Source organism: Loxodonta africana, chromosome 3, assembly GCF_030014295.1.
Source record: "Loxodonta africana isolate mLoxAfr1 chromosome 3, mLoxAfr1.hap2, whole genome shotgun sequence".
Taxonomy (NCBI): domain Eukaryota; kingdom Metazoa; phylum Chordata; class Mammalia; order Proboscidea; family Elephantidae; genus Loxodonta; species Loxodonta africana.
This window is the reverse complement of record NC_087344.1, coordinates 16,846,828-16,867,159: the sequence shown is the minus strand read 5'-3', so window position 1 is coordinate 16,867,159 and position 20,332 is coordinate 16,846,828. Positions and strand designations below refer to the sequence as shown.

Here is a 20,332-nt window from a genome sequence, read left to right as displayed (position 1 = left end):
TCGATGAGCATCTTGGATAGATATCCTTTCGTCTTTCATGATGTCAGGGAAGTTTTGTGTCAGGATTTCTTCAACTATTTTCTCTGTGTTTTCTGTCCCCCCTCCCTGTTCTGGGACTCCAATCACTCGCAAGTTATCCTTCTTAATAGAGTCCCACATGATTCTTAGGGTTTCTTCATTTTTTTTAATTCTTTTATCTGAATATAGAGCTGAACACCGTGTTCACGCTCCGCCCCCGTCCGCCAAAATCCGGGCGGGACGGGTCCCCGGCTATGACGCTGCTTTCCTTGCTCGGAGACCAGTCACTTCCTCCCGGGGACTTCTGCCTCTGGTGCGCGGCACCGCTTGCGTGCACTGGGTGGGCGTTTCCCGCACGAACGGGTGGGACCGCCCCCAGGGTCTATTCAGGCGAATATAATTGGGCCCCCGCGGTCACGCCCCGCCCGTGCGCGCTCCCAAATCCCAGCGGGACCACTTCCCGGCTGGGACGCTGCTTTCCCCGTTCTGGGACCAGTCTCTTCCTCCTGGGGACTTCTCCTTCCGGTGCGCCACACCTCTCGCGTGAACTGGGTAGGTGTCACCCGCACGGCCAGGTGGGCCCGCCCCCTGGGTCAATTCAGGGGAATAAAAATGGACCCCGTGCTCACGCCCCACCTGCGCGCACGCCCCGCCCGCGCGCTGCCAAATCCCAGCGGAATGGCTCCCCGTCTGGGATGCTGCTTTCCGCGCTCCGAGACCAGTCACTTCTGGGGATTTCTCCCTCCGGTGTGCTGCGCTACACGCGCGGACTGGGTGTGCGTCCTCCCGCACGAGCGTGTGGGCCCCGCCCCGGGGTCACTTTAGGGAAATATAGCTGACCCCCCCCCGCTCGCGCCCTGCCCGCTTCTCGCCTAACTCCCGGCGGGACGGCTCCCCCGCTGGGAGCTGTTCTCCCCACTCCCAGATCAGTCACTGCCTCCCGGGTGCTTCTCCCTCCGGCTACGCCTCTACGCCACCCGCACCAACCAGCTAGATTTCCTCCCGGGATGGGTTCGGGGGGGGAGGGGTGGGCCCCCCTTCTGTGCCGTCTGCCCCCCTGGGCTCTGCCCCAGATCGGGCTCCGAAGGTCACCTGCCTGGTACGCTGGCTCCTGGTTCTGAAAATGGTCGCTGTCTGCCCGTATTTGTTCGTTTTCCGTCTCTAAGTCTGTGCTTGTTGTTCAGAGTTCGTAGATTGTTATGTTTGTGATCGATTCCCTTGTTTTTCCGAGTCTTTGTTGCAAGAGGGATTCGCGGTAGCATCCACCTAGTCCGCCATCTTGGCCCCGCTCCTGAATTCAATATTTTCATGTGTTTATCAATTTATGTTACTACATGTTGTTTCCATATGAATTCTGGTTGCTAATCTACTGTGTTCTCAATATATTATATGAAAAACAATTTGAGATAAGATGGTGTTATGTCACTCTTCACCATCATAAACTCGTTCACTTCAAACATATGACATAATAAAAAAAATAAGAAGTCATAGTGGCTTCAAAAAGAAGAATGTAAACTTCTACTGAAAGCTTCCATTCAGATAGAATCTGCCAGTCATAGTCACCCTCCCTTTTTTTATTGTGTTTTAAGTGAAAGTTTACAGTTCAAGTTAGTTTCTCATACAAATGTTTATACACACATTGTCATGTGACGCTAGTTGCTCTCCCTGTAATGTGACAGCACACTCCTCCTTTCCACCCTGGATTTCCCGTGTCCATTCAACTACCTCTTGTCCCTTTTTGTCTTGTCGTCTCCTTCTCTCGACAGGAGCTGCCCATTTCGTATCATGTATCTACTTGAGCTAAGAAGCACTCTCTTCACGAGTACTATTTTATGTCTTATAGTCAAATCTAATCTTTATCTGCAGAGTTGGCTTTGGAATGGTTTCAGTTCTGGGTTAACAGAGAGTTGGGGGCCATGTCTTCTGGGGTCTCTCCAGTCTCAATCAGACTATTAAGTCTGGTTTTGTTTTTTTTTTACTAAAATTTTAGCTCTGCATTCCGTTTTTCTCCTGCTCCTTCAGGGACTCTCTGTTGTGTTCCTTGTCAGACCAGTCATTGGAGGTAGCCAGGCACCATCTAGTTCTGGTCTCAGGCTGATGGAGTTTCTGGTTTATGTGGCCCTTTCTGTCTCTTCGGCTCATATTTCTCTGTGTCTTTGATGTTCTTCATTCTCCTTTGCTCCAGGTTGGCTGGGAACAATTGATGCATTTTAGATGGCTGCTCACTAGCTTTTAAAACCCCGGAGGCCACTCACCAAAGTATTATGCAGAATGTTTTCTTAATACACTTTGTTATGCCAATTGACCTAGATGTCCCCTGAAACCATGGTCCCCAGACCCCTGTCCCTGTTATTCTGTCCTTCAAAGTGTTTGGTTGTATTCAAAAAACTTCTCAGCTCTGGGTTTAGTCCAGTTGTGCTGACTGCCCCTGTATTGTGTATTGTCCTTCCCTTCAGTGAAAATAATTCTTGTGTGCTATCTAGTTAGTGAATACCCTTCTCCCCCCTCCCCACCCTCGTAACCATCAAAGAATGTTTTTTTGTGTGTGTTTAAACCTTTAGTCGAGTTCTTATAATAGTGGTCTCCTGCAATATTTGTCCTTATGTGGCTAACTTCACTCAGCAAAATGCCTTCCAGATTCATCCATGAAATATTTCACAGATTTATTATTGTTCTTTATCTTTGCATAGTATCCCATTGTATGAATATACTATAATTTGTTTATCCATTCATCCATTGTTGGGCACCTTGGTTGTTCTTATCTTTTTGATATTGTGAACAGTGCTGCAATGAAAATGGGTGTGCATATATCTACTCATGTGAGAGCTCTTACTTCTCCAGGATACATTCCAAGGAATAGGATTGCTGGATTGTGTGGTACTTCTATTTGTAGCTTTTTAAGGAAGTGCCAAATCCATTTCCAAAGTAGTTGTACCATTTTACATTCCCAGCAGCAGTGCATAAGTGTTCCAATCTCTCTATAACCTCTCCAGTATTCATTATGTTGTGTTTTTTGGACTAATGCTAGCCTTGCTAGAGTGAGATGGTTTCTCATTGTAGTTTTGATTTGCATTTCTCTAATGGCTAATGATCCTGAGCATTTCCTCATGTACCTGTTAGCCACCTGAATGTCTTCCTTGGTGAAGTGCCTGTTCATATCCTTTGCCCATTTTTTTTAAATTAATTTTTATTGTGCTTAAAGTGAAAGTTTACAAATCAGGTCAGTCTCTCATACAAAAATTTACACACACCTTGCTAAAACCGAAAACCAAACCGGTTGCCATCGAGTCGATTCCACTTAATTTTCTGTGTTGAGTCATTTTTCTTTATGTATTTTCTTTTCATCTTTTTCATTTTTGTTCATTTTATATTTGCTGAGTCTTTATGTTTTTCTTGTTCTTTTTAATTTCTTCGATTTTGATGTGTAGGATTGTTAGTCTCCTTGGTGTTTACCTTAATATTTACCCCTATTTTTCTAAGTTTAAACCAATCTTTTATTTCTTTATATCAGCTTGACTTTCTCTCTATATGAAAGATCCAAGACTACATTGTTTAGTCCCTCTTTTTTGTTTGAATGTTGTCATCTCTTATGTACTGACATCTCTGTTTCCGTATTTTTAGTGTTTTGCTTTGATTTATTTTTATGACTTCTCTATCTGAGTTGATAACTAGTTTTTCTTATGTTCTACTCTTGAGTTGTTATCCGATGTTATTGATTTTCTGGTTGGAGGACTCCCTTCAGTATTTCTTGTAATTTGGTTTGGCTTTTGCAAATTCCCTAAACTTTTCTTTATCTGGAAATGCCTTAATTTCACCATCACGTTTGAGATACAGTTTTGCTGGATATGTAAGTCTTGGCTGGCAAGTCTTTTTTTTTTTTCCTTCAAGGCTTTATATATGTCATCTCTTTGCCTTCTTGCCTACATGGTTTCTGCCAAATAGTCAGAGGCTAGTCTTATGGACTCTCCTTTGTAGGTTACTTTTTGCTTTTTCCTAGCCACTTTTAAAATTTTCTCTTTATCTTTGGTTTTGGCAAATTTGATTATAACATGTCTTTATGACTTTCTTTTGGAATCTACCTAGTGTTGGATTTGGTGAGGTTTTTGTATAGGTATCATCTCATCTTTTTTGATATCAGAGAAGCTTTCTGCCAACAAACATTCAACAATTCTGTCTGTATTCTGTGTTATCTTCCTCTGTTCTGCTACCCCAATCACTTGTAATTTATGTCTCTTGATATGTTGTTGTCGTTAGGTGCCGTCGAGTCGGTTCTGACTCATAGTGACCCTACACACAACAGAACAAAACACTGCCTGGTCCTGAGCCATCCTTACAATTATTGTTATGCTCGAGCTCAGTGTTGCAGTCACTGTGTCAATCCACCTCGTTGAGGGTCTTCCTCTTTTCCACTGACCCTGTACTCTGCCAAGCATGATGTCCTTCTCCAGGAACTGATTTCTCCTGACAACATGTCCAAAGGATGTAAGACGCAGTCTCACCATCCTTGCTTCTAACGAGCATTCTGGCTGTACTTCTTCCAAGACAGATTTCTTTGTTCTTTTGGCAGTCCATGGTGTATTCAGTATTCCTTGCCAACACTACAATTCAAAGGCATCAGTTCCTCGGTCTTCCTTATTCACTGTTCAGCTTTCACATGCATATGGATAGGAACATTTAACATTTTAAAAATGTCTATTCTACAAAAACGACCTGTACGTACAATGCAATTCCAGTTGAAATACCAACGACATTTTGTAATGAGGTGGAGAAGCAAATCACCAACTTCATATGGAAGGGAAAGAGGCCCCGGAGAAGTAAAGCATTGCTGAAAATGAAGAAAAAGGTAGGAGGCCACACTGTTTCTGATTTTGAGCCTATTATACTGCCACAATAGTGACAACTGCCTGGTACTTGTATAAAAACAGATACATAGACCAATGGAACAGAATTGAGGATCCAGACTTAAATCCATCCGCACATGAGAAGCTCACATTTAACAAAGGCCCAGAGTCAGTTAAATGGGGAAAAGACAGTCTCTTTAAGAAACAGTGTTGGCATAACTGGATACCCATCTGCAAAAAAATGACACAAGACCCATAACTCACACCAGGCACAAAAACAAGCTCAAAATGCATCAAAGACCTAAATATAAAATCTAAAATGATAAAGATCTTGGAAGAAAAAATAGGGACAATGTTAGGAGCCGTAATACATGGCATAAACAGTATACAAAACATTACTAACAATGCAGAAGAGAAACTAGATAACTGGAAGCTCCTAAAAATCAAACACCTGTGCTTATCCAAAGACTTTACCAAACAAGTAAAAAGATTACCTACAGATTCGGAAAAAGTTTTTAGCTATGACATTTCTGATTAGTGCCTGATCTCTGAAATCTACATGATACTGCAAAAACTCAACTACAAAAAAACAAACAACACAATTAAAAAGTGGGCAAAAGATATGAACAGACACTTCACTAAAGAAGACATTCAGTGGCTTGCAGAAACATGAGGAAATGCTCACGTTCAGTAGCCATTAGAGAAATGCCAATCGAAACTACAATGAGATTCCATCTCATTCCAACAAGGCTGGCATTAATCAAAAAAACACAAAATAATAAATGTTGGAGAGGTTGTGGAGAGAGACTAAAAAACTTGTACACTGCTGGTGGGAATGTAAAATGGTACAGCCACTTTGGAAATTGATTTGGCACTTCCTTAAAAAACTATAAATAGAAGTACCATTGGATTCAGCAATCCCACTCCTTGGAATATAACTTAGAGAAAAAAGAGCCTTTACACAAACAGATATAAGCACACCCATGTTCGTTGCAGCAGTGTTTACAACAGCAGAAAGGTGGAAGCAACCAAAGTGCCCATCAACCAATGAATGGATAAATAAATTATGGTATATTCTCACAATGGAATATTACGCATCAAAAAAGAACAATGATAAATCCGTCAAACATTTCATAACATGGAGGAATCTGGAAGGCCTTAGGCTGAGTGAAATTAGTCAGTCACGAAAGGACAAATATTGTATAAGAGCACTATTATAAGATCTTGAGAAATAGTTTAAACAGAGAAGAAAATATTGTTTGATGGTCATGAGAGGGTGGAGGGAGGAAAGGAGGGAGAGGGGTTTCCACTAATTATTTTAGGTGGAGGGGAAGACAACACACAATACAGTTGAGGTCAGCACACCTGGAATAAACCAAAAGCAAAGAAGTTTTCTGAATAAACTCAGTGCTTCGAAGGCCAGTGTAGTAGAGGCGGGGTTTGGGAGCCATGGTTTCACGGGACATCTAAGTCAATTGGCATAATCAGATCTATTAAGAAAACATTCTGCGTTCCACTTTGGGGAATGGCTTCTGGGGTCTTAAATGCTAACAAATGGCCATCTGAATTGCATCAATGGGTCTCAGCCCAGCTGGAGCAAAGGAGAGCGAAGAACACTAAGCAATAAGATAATTATGAGCCAAAGAGACAGAAAAGACCACAAAAACCAGAGACTACATCAGCCTGAGACCAGGAGAACTAGACGGTGCCCAGCTACAACCGATGATTACTCTGACAGCCAACACAACAGAGAACCCCTGAGGGAGCAGGAGAGCAGTGGGATGCAGACCCCAAATTTGCAAAAAAAGACTGGACTTAGTGGTCTGACTGAGACTAGAATGACTCCGGAGGTCATGGTCCTGAGACCTTCTGTTAACCCAAGACAGGAACTATTCCCAAAGCCAACTCTTCAGACAAGATTGGACTGGAGACCTTCTGTTGACCCAAGACAGGAACTATTCCCAAAGCCAACTCTTCAGACAAGGTTGGACTGGACTATGGGATAGAAAATGATTCTGGTGAAGAATGAACTTCTCGGATCAAGTCGACACATGAGACTATGTTGGCATCTCCTGTCTGGAGGGGAGATGAGAGGGCAGAGGGAGTCAGAAGGTGTCCGAATGGACAAAAAAGAGAGAGTGGAGGGAAGGAGTGTGCTGTCTCTTTAGGGGGAGAGCAATTAGGAGTATATAGCAAGGTGTGTATATACTTTTGTATGAGAGACTGACTGATTTGTAAACTTTCACTTAAAGCAAAATAAAAGCTAAAGACAAAGTCTTTTGCAGCAGATTTGATCAATGCAATGCGTCGTTTGATTTCTTAAGTGCTGCTTCTGTGGGTGTTTATCTAAATCCAAGTAAAATGAAATCCTTGACAACTTCAATCTTTTCTCCATTTCTCATGATGTTCCTTATTGGTCTATTTGTGAGGATTTTTATTTTCATTATGTTGAGGTGTAATTCATACTGAAGGCTGTAGTCATTGATCTTCATCAGTATGTACTTCAAGTCCTCTTCACTTTCAGCAAGGAAGGTTGTGTTATCTGCAAAACACAGGTTGTTAATGAGTCTTTCTCCAATTCTGATGTCATCTTCTTTATATAGTCCAGCTTCTTGGATTATTTCCTCAGCATACAGATTGAATAAGTATGGTGAAAGATACCACCCTGACACACACCTTTCCTGACTTTAAGTCACACAGTATCCCCTTGTTCTGTTTGAAAGACTGGCTCTTGATATCAGTACAAGTTCCTGATAAGCACAATGAAGTATTCTGGAATTCCATTTTTCAGAAGGTTATCCATAATTTGTTATGATCCACACAGCAGAATGCCTTTGCATACTCCATAAAACACAGGTAAACATCCTTCCGGTAGACTCTGCTTTCAACCATGATCCATCTGACCTCAGCAATGATATCACTTGTTCAATGCCCTCTTCTGAATCCAGCTTGAATTTCTGGCAGTTCCCTGTTGATGTACTGCTGCAACCACTTTGAGTCGTCTTCAGCAAAATTTTACTTGAGTATATTAATGATATTGTTTGATAATTTGCACAATATAAAATATGAATATCTTCCAGTAGGTTGGCCAGATAGCTGTCTTTCAAATTTATCTGCATAGACGAGTGAGCACTTCCAGTGCTGCATCCATTTGTTGACACATTTCAGTTGCTATTCTGTCAATTCTTGGAGCTTGCTTTTTGCCAGTACTCTTGGTACAGCTTGGACCTCTCCCTTCAGACCATTGGCTCTCAATCATATCCTACCTCTTAAAATGGTTGAACATAGACCAATTCTTTTTTTGGTACAGTGACTCTGTGTATACCCTCCATCTTCTTTTGATGCTTCCTGCATCATTTAATATAGAATCCTTCTATGTCTGTACAGATAATAACAAGTGTTGGAAAGATGCAGAGAAATTGGAACTCTCATAGACAGCTGGTGGAAATGTAAAGTCATTCAACCACTTTGTAAAACAGTTTGGCAATTCCTCAAAGTGTAAAATACAGTGTTGCTTTATAGCTCAGGAATTCCCACACCCAGGTATGTACTCAATGTAATTGAAAATCTATGCCTACACAAGAACTTGTACTCAAATGTTTATATCAGCATTGGTCACCATATATATATATATATAACCTCAAAGGTCTATCGGCCCATGAATTAATAACCAAAATGCGGTATGGCTTTAAAATGGAATATTATTCAGCCAAAAAAGGAATGAAGCTATGATACTTTCTCCAACGTGGATAAACCTTGAAAACGTTACCCTAAATGAAAGAAACCAGGCCAAATAAAGCCATATATTTTATGATTTCATGTATATGAAATACCCAGAATTGTCAAAGCCATAGAGAGAAATAAGATTAGTGGTTTCTATGGGATGAGTGATCAGACCAATGTGCAGGTACTGCTAACAGGTATGGGGTTTCATTTTTGGGGGTGATGAGAATGTCTGGAATTACATAATGATGATCGATGAAAAACTTTGTGAATCACTGTAAAAATCACTGAATTGTACATTTGAAAAGGATGGGCTTTGTGGTACAGAAGTTATGTTTTAAAGAAAATGGTATTAAAAGTAAAAATAAATGTAAAGCTTTTATAATTCAAAGCACCTTATCAAGGAAAGGAAGGGACAACCTACAAAACGGGAGAAAATATTTGGGAATCATGTATCTGATAAGGGATTCATGTACAGACAACTGAAAAAATTCTTACAACTCAATGAGAAAAAGACAGACAACCAAATTTGAAAATGGGCTAAGAACTTGAATAGACATTTCTCCAAAGAAGATATACAAATGGCCAGCAAGCACATAGAAAGATGCTGAACATCAATAGTCCTAAGGGAAATATAAATCAAAACTACAGTCAGATACCCCCTCACATCTACCAGGATGGGTATCATCAGAAATTTGGAAATTAACAAGTATTGATGAGAATGTGGAGAAACTGGAATGCTCATTCATTGCTGGTGGGAATGTAAAATGGTGCAGCATGTTGGAAAACACTTCAGTGTTTCTTCAAAAAGTTAAACCTAGAATTACCACTTCTACTCCCACATATATATCCAAAAGTCTTGTAGGCAGAGACTCATGTTGCTTTACAACAGCATTGATTGCAGTATTTTTCACAATAGCCAAAATGTGTAAACAACCCAAGCGTCAATCAACAAATGAATGTATAAACAATAAGTGGTTTCTATTTGTGGTGAGGAAAACCACTCAGAAATGGATACTGGTGATAGTTGTACAACTAGACACATGCACTTATTATAACTGAACAAGGGGATACTGTGTGATTTAAAGTCAGGAGAGGTGTGTGCCAGGATTGTATCCTTTCACCATACTTATTCAATCTTTATGCTGAGCAAATAACCCAAGAAGCTGGAGTATAAGAAAAAAAATGGGGCATCAGAATTGGAGGAAGACCCATTAACAAAGTGCATTATAAAGATGGCACAACCTTGGTTGCTGAAATTGAAGAGGACTTGAAGCACTTACTGATGAATACCAAAGACCACAGCCTTCAGTGTTGATTACATTGCAACATACAGAAAACAAAAATCTTCACAACTGGACTGATAAGCAACATCGTGATAAACAGAGAAAAGATTGAAGTTGTCAAGGATTTCATTTTACTTAGATTCACAATCAATGTCCATGGAAACAGCAGTCAAGAGATCAAAGGCGCCTAACATTAGGCAAATCTGTTGCAAAAGACCTCTTTGAAGTGTCAAAAAGCAAAGATGTCATCTTGAAGACCACGGTGAGCCTGACCCAAGGTATGGTGTTTTCAGTTGCCTCATAAGCAAGGGAAAGCTGGACAATGAATATGGAAAGCTGAAGAAAAATTGACACCTTTGAATTGTGGTGTTGGTGATGAATACTGAATATACCATGGACTGGGAACAAATCTGTCTTGGAGGAAGCACAACCAGAATGCTCCTTAGAAGCAGATATGGCGAGATTACGTCTCACATACTTTGGACATGTTATAAGGAGGGATCAGTACCTGGAGAAGAACATCATGCTTGGTAAAGTAAAGGGTCATCAAAAAAGAGGAAGACCTTCAACAAGATGGATTGACAGAGTTGCTGAAATAAGGGGCTCAAACATAGCAACAATTGTGAGGATGGCTCAACACTGGGCAGTGTTTCATTCTGTTGTGGAAAGTGTCAGTATGAGTTGGAACAAATTTGACAGCACCTAACAACAACAACATCCTTAAAAATGGTTTAAATAGCAAATGTTTTCTTATATATATTTTACCACAGTAAAAAAAAAAAAACTTCATTATGGGGTTTTACAAGGATGAGAAATGTGCAGAAGGAATGGTCCCTGGGCTCAGGTGTACAGTCCATGGACCTAGAAAGGGCTGTTGAATGTGTTGTCAAAGGTGTACTCTTTGCAGTCTTTATGGCCCTTGAACATTCCAAAGCCAAAGTTCCTCATTAGTAAATGTTTTTTGCTATCATTTTGATCTTCAAAAACCAAACCAAACCCATTGCCGCTTAGTCCATTCCGACTCATAGCAACCCTATAGGACAAAGTAGAATGGTCCTATAGGGTTCCCAGGGAGTGACTGGTGGATTCAAACTGCGGACTTTTTAGTTAGCAGACGTAGCTCTTACCCACTGTAAAACCAGGGCTCCATTCTGCTCTTAGAGCATTGCAAATCCTTGAGGAACAAGGCTCAAAGAAGGAATCATTTTACGTTGCATAATTCCCATACCCACACCAGAAATATGCCATCCTCTCCTCCCAATTCTTCCTGCTCACACCCTTTTCAGGCCTTTGCACACATGGACAACCCTCCCTTCTGTAAATGAATTCTACTCTTCTTTCTTTAGGTGCATTTGAAGGCACCTCTATCCTAATAACAATATCAAGAAGACTGACACCAGGTATGGGCTTAAAAGACACTTTATTTTACTGCTGTATAGGTAGAGAGAGGGACAGACAGACAGACACATAGAGACAGATAGATAGTACTTGTAAAAATCCAAGTGATAATATAGCAAATGTACCCTAAAAATACAGATTCTAAAAGCTAATTCTACATATGGCTCATTGAACGTTAATGTCGTTTCTGCAGAATCTATTCTAGCCTTTCTAATACAGTGTTTGTAATCAAAATGGATTGAGTATGTAACAGATACTTTCTTTCCAACATTTCCTAATTCCAGACTACTAGGTTCAATATACATTCTTTTTTTTCATATTACACACCTTAAGTTGAAATTGTGGCTCTTTGCTGTCAAGATTTTTGTAGTAAATTGCAAATTATCAGGAAAACATTCAACCTGTGATACCTCTGTGGTTCTAACTGGATGATGTTGGAAATTGTTATGACAACAAATGTATTCCTAGCTGAATGTTATGTTAAAATAATTAAGACCTGAAGTTGGAGTACATGGATAGGTCAAAGGACTTATTGATCAAGAGACAGTCCATATAAAGACCAGGATATAAAGGGACACTATGTATTGCAGCAGTGCCATTACAGTGAATGGATGGATTATTTAATAAAGGATTCAGCAACATAAAAATGAACTTGAATTCCTGTATCATATGAAAGGGAAAAGTAAATTACAGGTGGGTCCAGGCTTCAAATGTAAAAGAAAAACTATAAATTCTTTAGTTTTTAGGTAACTAGTTCCAAAAACGAGATCTGTTGATTGAGCACAGTCCATCACGGAAAGTTGTGAGAAATAAAACTGTATTAAAACTAAGCACCTGTGTTCATCTGAAAACACTATAAAGGATATGTAAAAACAAGCCATGCATCTAAAGAAGAAATAGCTGTGCATATAACTGACAAAGGTTTACATCCTGGTTGTATAAAGAATTGGTATGCATTAGTAAGAAAAGGATAAACAGCTCAATAGAAACACAAGAGAGGAAATCTCCACAAGAGGAAAAATAAATGGCTCATAAATACGTGAGAAGGTGCTTGGCTTCATCGATAATAAAAGAAATGGCATGAAATAATCTAGAGGAAATAATTTCCACACCCACTGAATAGAATAAGTGAAAATGTATCAGCAATGACATGGATCATCAGGAACTTCTTACGGATGTTTAAATTCATTCATCCACTGAAGAAAACTCTTTGGAAGTTCTCAAAGCAGAGTAGGTGCTTCCCTACACCCCAAAATTCCACCCCAGTATGAAATTCACTATCATTTCCACCAAGAGACATACATGGGTATATTTAAACAGATTTATTCATAATAGAAAATTAGCTACCAAAATTTCCATCAACATCAGCAGGGATACATATTTTGTAATGTCACCACACATAATGTAAAAATATACAGCATTGAAAATAAATGAATTATGATTACACAAAGTAACATGATTGAATTTCAAAAGCACAATCAGGACAGAGAATACATTGATGACAATTTCACTAAGTTTAAAAATAGTCAAATTTATAAATTGTGTAGGAATACACCCAGGAGTGATAAAAGGACTATCTTGAATCATATTACCAGTTTTGTAGAGCAAGTACAATCAAATGCTGGCAATTTCACAGGTGTATCAAAGGAGCCCTGGTGGCTCAATGATTAAGCCCTTGGCTGCTAGCCAAAAGGATGGTGGTTGGAAACCATCCAAAAGCCCTGTGAGAGAAAGACCTCGTGATTTGCTTCCATAAAGATTACAGCTTATAAAACCCTATGGGGCAGCTGTACTCTGTCACATAGGGTCACTACGATTTGGAATCACTCAAAACAACAATATTAATTATACAGGGCTGCAATATCAAACTACCGCAAAGTGAGTGGCTTAAAATGAGAAAAAAAAAATCTATCAAAATTCTGGAGGTTAAAATCCAAATTCAGGTTGTCCACAGGACTAAGTACCCTCTGAACCTCTGAGGGAAGATCCTTTCTTGTCTCTCCCAACTTCTGGTATCCCTATGAATTCTTTAGCTTGTAGCTGCAGCGTAAATCCATCTCTCCCTTTGTCTTCACATGACATCCTCCTTCTTTGACTCTCTGTCTCAATATCTTCTCTTTTATAACGACACCACTCATATTGGTTTAAGACACTCCCTACTCCAGTATGACATTATGTTAACAGATAACATCTTCAAAGATTTTATTCCCAAACAAAGTCACATTAACAGGAGTTAAGACTTCAACCTCTCTTTTCAGGAGGCATAATTAAATCCATAACAATAAGATTCAACAAAAAGAAGAACTTCAGAGAAAATGATAAATATAGATTTCAAGGTAGTGTTTGCCAACAGGAGGGTACAGAGCAAAAGACTGGGAGAGTATTCATTGAATTATATGGCGATGTCATTATTTTGTAACCCAGGTCATGGGTATGTGAGTTTTCATTATATTACTATTCCTTAAGAGCTATTGATACATTTCATATGGTACTTTGCACATGATATTTTAATAATAAGTAAAATTGAGAAGATTCCACTTTCCAGATTCTTTTATATTCTAGATTCTAAATCCATTCTCTTATCGTCTAATATTAAAGCCGTACTTCTGAAACTTCAGCCTGCATCAAAATCTCAAAGAAGTAATTATTTAGAATGTTCATCCTTCAGATGACTCCCCAGATATCAAAGTCAGTAGGTCTTGGGTGAGGTATGGAAAACAGCAGTATGAACAAGGCCTCAGGTGACTCATCTCTGCAAGTGTTTAATGAATGCAAAGGGAGAAAACTTTGTACTACAGTACACCTGTGTGTCTGGGGAGGAGCTGACCTCCTGATTTAGTGCTGAACACAATCCCACTGCCACTATCGATGGTGATCAGAAGTCTCTCCAGCCACGTCATTAATTCTCCTATGAGATCTGTTTTGTTGTCACCCCAGCACCCAGAGACGGTTCTGACTGATGGCTCTGCTTCTTTGTAGTTGTGGAAAAGTGATCTCCCTAAGTCTGCCAACTTCCCCTTTGTCCCATTCTGTTTTACACTGTATACATCTTCCTCAAAATAAAGTTCATGTCCACAGAAAAAATTATTTTCCTCATAAAAATACATTACAAACTTTTGTATGAGATCCCTAAGAGTACAACCAATCCCCTAAAACTTCAATGATTCCGTTAATTTTACTCAGCCTCTGTGTGGACTCACCAGAGATGAGAAAGAAAAACAGCAAAATAAGGTGACTAAAGAGAAAAGTGACATCTCATATACATTCTGATGAATATTTTTGTTTTTTTTAATAAAGATCCAAGCAAATGTGGTTCCAAAACAGACTCCCAACCCTTCCCTGCCTGCTCAACAATTACTCATCTGATCTAATTACTAAGATGAGTAAAATGTGCTAATGTCGTTGTTGTTCGGTGCCGTCGGGTCAGTTCCGACTCACAGCGACCCTGGGAACAACAGAACGGAACACCGCCCGGTCCTGAGCCATCCTTACAATCGTTGCGTTGCTTGGACTCATTGTTGCAGCCGCTGTGTCAATCCACCTCGCTGAGGGTCTTCGTCTTTTCCGCTGACCCTGTACTCTGCCAAGCATGGTGTCCTTCTCCAGGGACCGAGCCCTCCTGACAACATGTCCAAAGTGTATGAGATGCAGTCTCACCATCCTTGCCTCTAAGGAGCATTCTGGCCGCACTTCTTCCAACACAGATGTGTTCCTTCTTTTCGCGGTCCATGGTATAGCCGATATTTTTCACCAACACCGTAATTCAAAGGTGTCAACTCCTCTTCCGTCTTCCTTATTCATTGTCCAGTTTTCACATGCATACGATGTGATTGAAAATACCATGGCTTGGGTCAGGCACACCTTAGTCTTCAGGGTGACATCTTTGCTCTTCAACACTTTGAAGAGGTCCTTTGCAGCAGATTTGCCCAATGCAATGTGTCTTTTGATTTCTTGACTGCTGCTTCCATGGCTGTTGATTGTGGATACAAGTAAAATGAAATCCTCCACAACTTCAATCTTTTCTCCGTTTATCATAATGTTGCTCATTGGTCCAGTTGTAAGGATTTTTGTTTTCTTTATGTTGAGGTGCAATCCATACTGAAGGCTGTGGTCTTTGATCTTCATCAGTAAGTGCTTCAAGTTCTCTTCACTTTCAGCAAGCAAGGTTGTGTCATCTGCATAACCCAGGTTGTTAATGAGTCTTCGTCCAATTCTGATGCCCCGTTCTTCTTCATATAGTCCAGCTTCTTGGATTATTTGTTCAGCATACAGATTAAATAGATGTGGTGAAAGAATACAATCCTGACACACACCTTTCCTGCCTTTAAACCGATCAGTATCCCCTTGTTCTGTCCGAACAACTGCCTCTTGATCTATGTAAAGGTTCCTCATGAGCACAATTCAGTGTTCTCGAATTCCCATTCTTCACAGTGTTTCCCATAGTTTGTTATGATCCACACGGTAGAATGCCTTTGCATAGTCAATAAAACACAGGTAAACATCTTTCTAGTATTCTCTGTTTTCAGCCAGGATCTATCTGACATCAGCAGTGCTATCCCTGGTTCCACGTCCTGTTCTGGAACTGGTCTGAATTTCTGGTAGTTCCCTGTCGATATACTGCTCCAGCCATTTTTGAAGGATCTTAAGCTTACTTGTGATATTAATGACATTGTTTTGTAGTTTCCACAATCGGTTGGATCACCTTTCTTGGGAATAGGCATAAATACAGATCTCTTCCAGTCAGTTGGCCAGGAAGCTGTCTTCCATATTTCTTGGCATAGACAAATGAGCATCTCCAGACCTGCATCTGTTTGTTGAAACATCTCAATTGATATTCCATCAATTCCTGGAGCCTTGTTTTTTGCCAATGCCTTCAGAGCAGCTTGGACTTCTTCCTTCAGTACCATCGGTTCCTGATCATATGCTGCCTCTTGAAATGCCTAAATATCGACTAATTCTTTTTGGTATAATGACTCTGTGTATTCTTTCCATCTTCTTTTGATGCTTCCTGCATCATGTAATATTTTTCCCATGGAATCCTTCACTATTGCAAATCGAGACTTGAATTTTTTCTTCAGTTCTTTCAGCTTGAGAAATGCCGAGCGTGTTCTTCCCTTTTGGTTTTCCATCTCCAGCTCTTTGCACATGTCATTACAATACTTTACTTTGTCTTCTCGAGAGGCCCTTTGAAATCTTCTGTTCAGTGCTTTTACTTCATCAATTCTTCCTTTTGCTTTAGCTGCTCGACACTCAAGAGCAAGTTTCAGTCTCCACTGACATCCACCTTGGTCTTTTCTTTCTTTCCTGTCTTTTCAGTGACCTCTTGCTTTCTTCATGGATGATGTCCTTGATGTTATTCCACAACTCATCTGGTCTTTGGTCACTAGTGTTCAATATGTCAAATTTATTCTTGAGATGGTCTCTAAATTCAGGCGGGATATACTCAAGGTCATATTTTGGCTTTCGTGGACTTGCTCTGATTTTCTTCAGCTTCAGCTTGAATTTGCATATGAGTAATTGATGGTCTGTTCCACAGTTGACCCCTGGCCTTGTTCTGACTGATGATATTGAGCTTTTCCATCGTCTCTTTCCCCAGATGTAGTCGATTTGGTTTCTGTGTTCCATCTGGTGAGGTCCATGTGTATAAAAATATATATATATATATATAGTCGCCGTTTATGTTGGTAAAAGAAGGTTTTTGCAATGAAGAAGTCATTGATCTTGCAAAATTCCATCATTCTATCTATAGCATTGTTTCTATCACCAAGGGCATATTTTCCAAACTACTGATCCTTCTTTGTTTCCAGCTTTTGTATTCCAATCGCCAGTAATTATCAATGCATCTTGATTGCATGTTTGATTAATTTCAGACTGCAGCAGCTGATAAAAATCTTCTATTTCTTCATCTTTGACCTTAGTGGTTGGTGCATAAATTTGAATAATAGTCATATTAACTGGTCTTCCTTGTAGGTGTATGGATATTATCGTATCACGGACAGTGTTATACTTCAGGATAGATCTTGAAACGTTCTTTTCGATGAATGCAACACCATTCCTCTTCGAGTTGTCATTCCCAGCATAGTAGACTATATGATTGTCCAATTCAAAATGGCCAATACCAGTCCATTTCAGCTCACTAATGCCTGGGATATTGATGTTTATGTGTTCCATTTCACTTTTGACAATTTCCAATTTTCCTAGATTCATACTTCTTACATTCCAGGTTCTGATTATTAATGGATGTTTGCAGCTGTTTCTTCTCATTTTGACTCGTACCACCTGTCTGTCAGTTTGTCATACTGTGGGGGCTTGTGTGTTGCTGTGATGCTGGAAGTTATGCCACTGGTATTCAGATACCAGCAGGGTCACTCATGGAGGACAGGTTTCAGCTGAGCTTCCAGACTAAGACAGACTAGGAAGAGGGACCCGGCAGTCTACTTCTGAAAAGTGTTAGCCAATGAAAACCTTATGAATAGCAGCTGAACATTGTCTGATATAGTGCTGGAAGATGAGCCCCCCAGGTTGGAAGGCACTCAAAAGATTACTGGGGAAGAGCTATCTCCTCAAAGTAGAGATGACCTTAAAATGTACAATAATGGTAAACCAATAAAAATCCTGAGGAAAGTGGAAAATATGTGAGAACAAGAAATAATAAGCCTTATATATTATGGCAACATATAGAACACAGTGGTCCTAGCTAAATTTTATTGAGTATTAGGTGCCAGGCATTGTATTAAGTGCTTGCGGTGGTTATACGAATTAACTTCTCAAGAGAAAACGTACTCTACATTGTTAGTATAAAGCTCTCATAGCAATTATTTTCTCCCAGACAGAACTTTGATTAGAAAGGGATATATGATGCTATTCTCAGTGATCATATGGGAGGAGATATCCTCTGTATGATTCTATGGAAAGGTCTATTAATACTAAGTCCTCTATTAACAATAGGTCCAAGGACAGTCTATTTTGTGTCTCTGAGCTTGATGTCTGGATATGACAGCTGAGTCTGTTGCAGCCATCTGTGACTCTGTCACTTTGATGCAATCTAGAAATCCAACCCAAAGGAGATAATATAATCACTGAAAAGCAGGTGTGCATCTGATAATGCTCCTAAAGGCTCCCTTCATGTCTCTGTTTCTCAGACTGTAGATGAAGGGATTCATCATGGGAGTAACTACAGCATACAGCACTGAAGCTACTGCAGTCTTCCTGGAAGAGTGTGTAAATGTTGTACTCATATACGCACCTAAAGTTGTCCCATAGAATAAGGAAACAACTGAAAGGTGAGAACCACAGGTAGAAAAAGCTTTATACTTTCCACCTGCTGAAGGTATTCTCAAAATGGAAGAGACAATTTGAGTATAAGAGAAAATGATTCCAGAGAAAGGAAGAGCACCCAGTATGCTAGCCGTAAAACATAAGATGATGTTATTGATGAGGGTTTCAGAACAGGCAACTCTGATCACCTGAACAACTTCACAGAAGAAGTAAGGAATTTCCAGGTCTGTGCAGAAGGACAGTTGCAACAACATCAGACTGTGGAGAAGGGCATCCACAATGCTAACGAGCAAGGAGACTAGAATCAGCAGGCCACAGAGGCGGGGATTTATGATAGCTGTGTATCTCAGTGGGTGACAAATGGCCACATAGCGGTCATAGGCCATTACCGAAAGGAGAAAACTTTCCAAACTACCAAAAATCAGGACAAAGCAGGCCTGGGTGAGGCATCCTGCGTAAGTGATGCTCTGATTCTGTGCTTGGAGGTTCACCAGCATCTTTGGAATCGTGGTGGTGCTGAAACAGATGTCAGTAAATGAGAGATTGGAAAGAAAGAAGTACATGGGGGTGTGGAGGTGGGGGTCAGAGCTGACGGCCAGGATGATGAGCAGGTTTCCTAGGACAGTGACCAGATATATGGACAAAAACAGGCTAAAAAGGAGAGGCTGCACTTTGGGATCCTCTGTCAGTGCCAGGAGAAGGAATTCTGAAACTCCTGTTTGGTTTCTAGGTTCCATATTGTTGATGGATCTGATAGAAATGATGAGGTGACTTACAATCAAATGTCAGCAAACACCATCTTGGGATGGGAATGGGAGGAATGGAGGGGAATGCAGGAATACAATGGTGATACTGTCAGTGTGCACATTATTTGGCAAAACAAAAAGCAAAAAAGACCAGAAGCTGATATAGCAGAGTGTCAATATTTATTGAGTTTGGAAAGGGCTGAAAGGGTAGTCATTTTTTTTTTTTTATGGGAACGAGAGGAGTGGAGGTGAATACAGAAGTGCTACCATCTGCATGCATATTATTTGGTTATTTAAAAAAGATGCAGAAGCTGATATAGCAGAGTGTGAACATTTATTTATTTTGGAAAGGGTGAGAGGGTGGTCTTTTTTTTATTACTCTCTTCGTGCTATTATCATTTTAAATATTCGGTAATTTTATAGAGAAAATTAGATACACTCTGGAGGCAGCCTGATGAGTCTGTGTCAGATTCCACTGCTTTCCTCAGAAATCAGAACTGGGCAACAGAAATACAGGTATCCCCTGTTTTTGAAAGTTCACTTTATGCCACTTTGCTTTTTCAAAAGACCCACATCAGTGCTTGTTTGCTTTGCTAACTAAAAGAAATTTGAGTTGGATTTTCACTTTTACAAAAAAAGGAGAAACTCGAAACCAGCGTTCAGTGTTTTGCGGTGGGCCTTTAAATAGGCATTGAACCCCTCCTAGTGATAAGAGACGCTCCCAGAGCTCCTTCTCTTAAAACTACACTCAGCATTAAACTGCCATAGCTTTGAAATGTGTGTATCAACACTATATGTTAGCATTATTTTAGGTTATATATGTTATTTGGTATGAAATAATGGGTTATGTTTTGAGTCTGGCAACTCTCAAAAATTTTTTTCAAATAAATTTATGGTAATTGCTTCTTCATTTTACACCATTTCAACTTATGAAAGGATTCATAGGAATACTCTACTTTCAGATAGCGGGGGAAACCTGTAATACAAATGTGTGTTAAAAACCAGGAAAGGGAAGATAAGGTGATGTTGATAAACCCTCTTC

The 20,332-nt window shown here is 40.0% G+C and overlaps 1 protein-coding gene across 1 annotated transcript; it reads right to left on the bottom strand.

The window, feature by feature from the left end:
- Positions 1-18,342: 18,342 nt before the first annotated feature.
- Positions 18,343-20,037, bottom strand: LOC100673741 (olfactory receptor 7G2-like). The gene has a single exon (XM_010602345.3). The coding sequence runs from the start codon at positions 19,279-19,281 to the stop codon at positions 18,343-18,345; it is 939 nt and encodes a 312-aa protein (XP_010600647.2). The 5' UTR covers positions 19,282-20,037.
- Between the last annotated feature and the right edge of the window lie 295 nt (positions 20,038-20,332).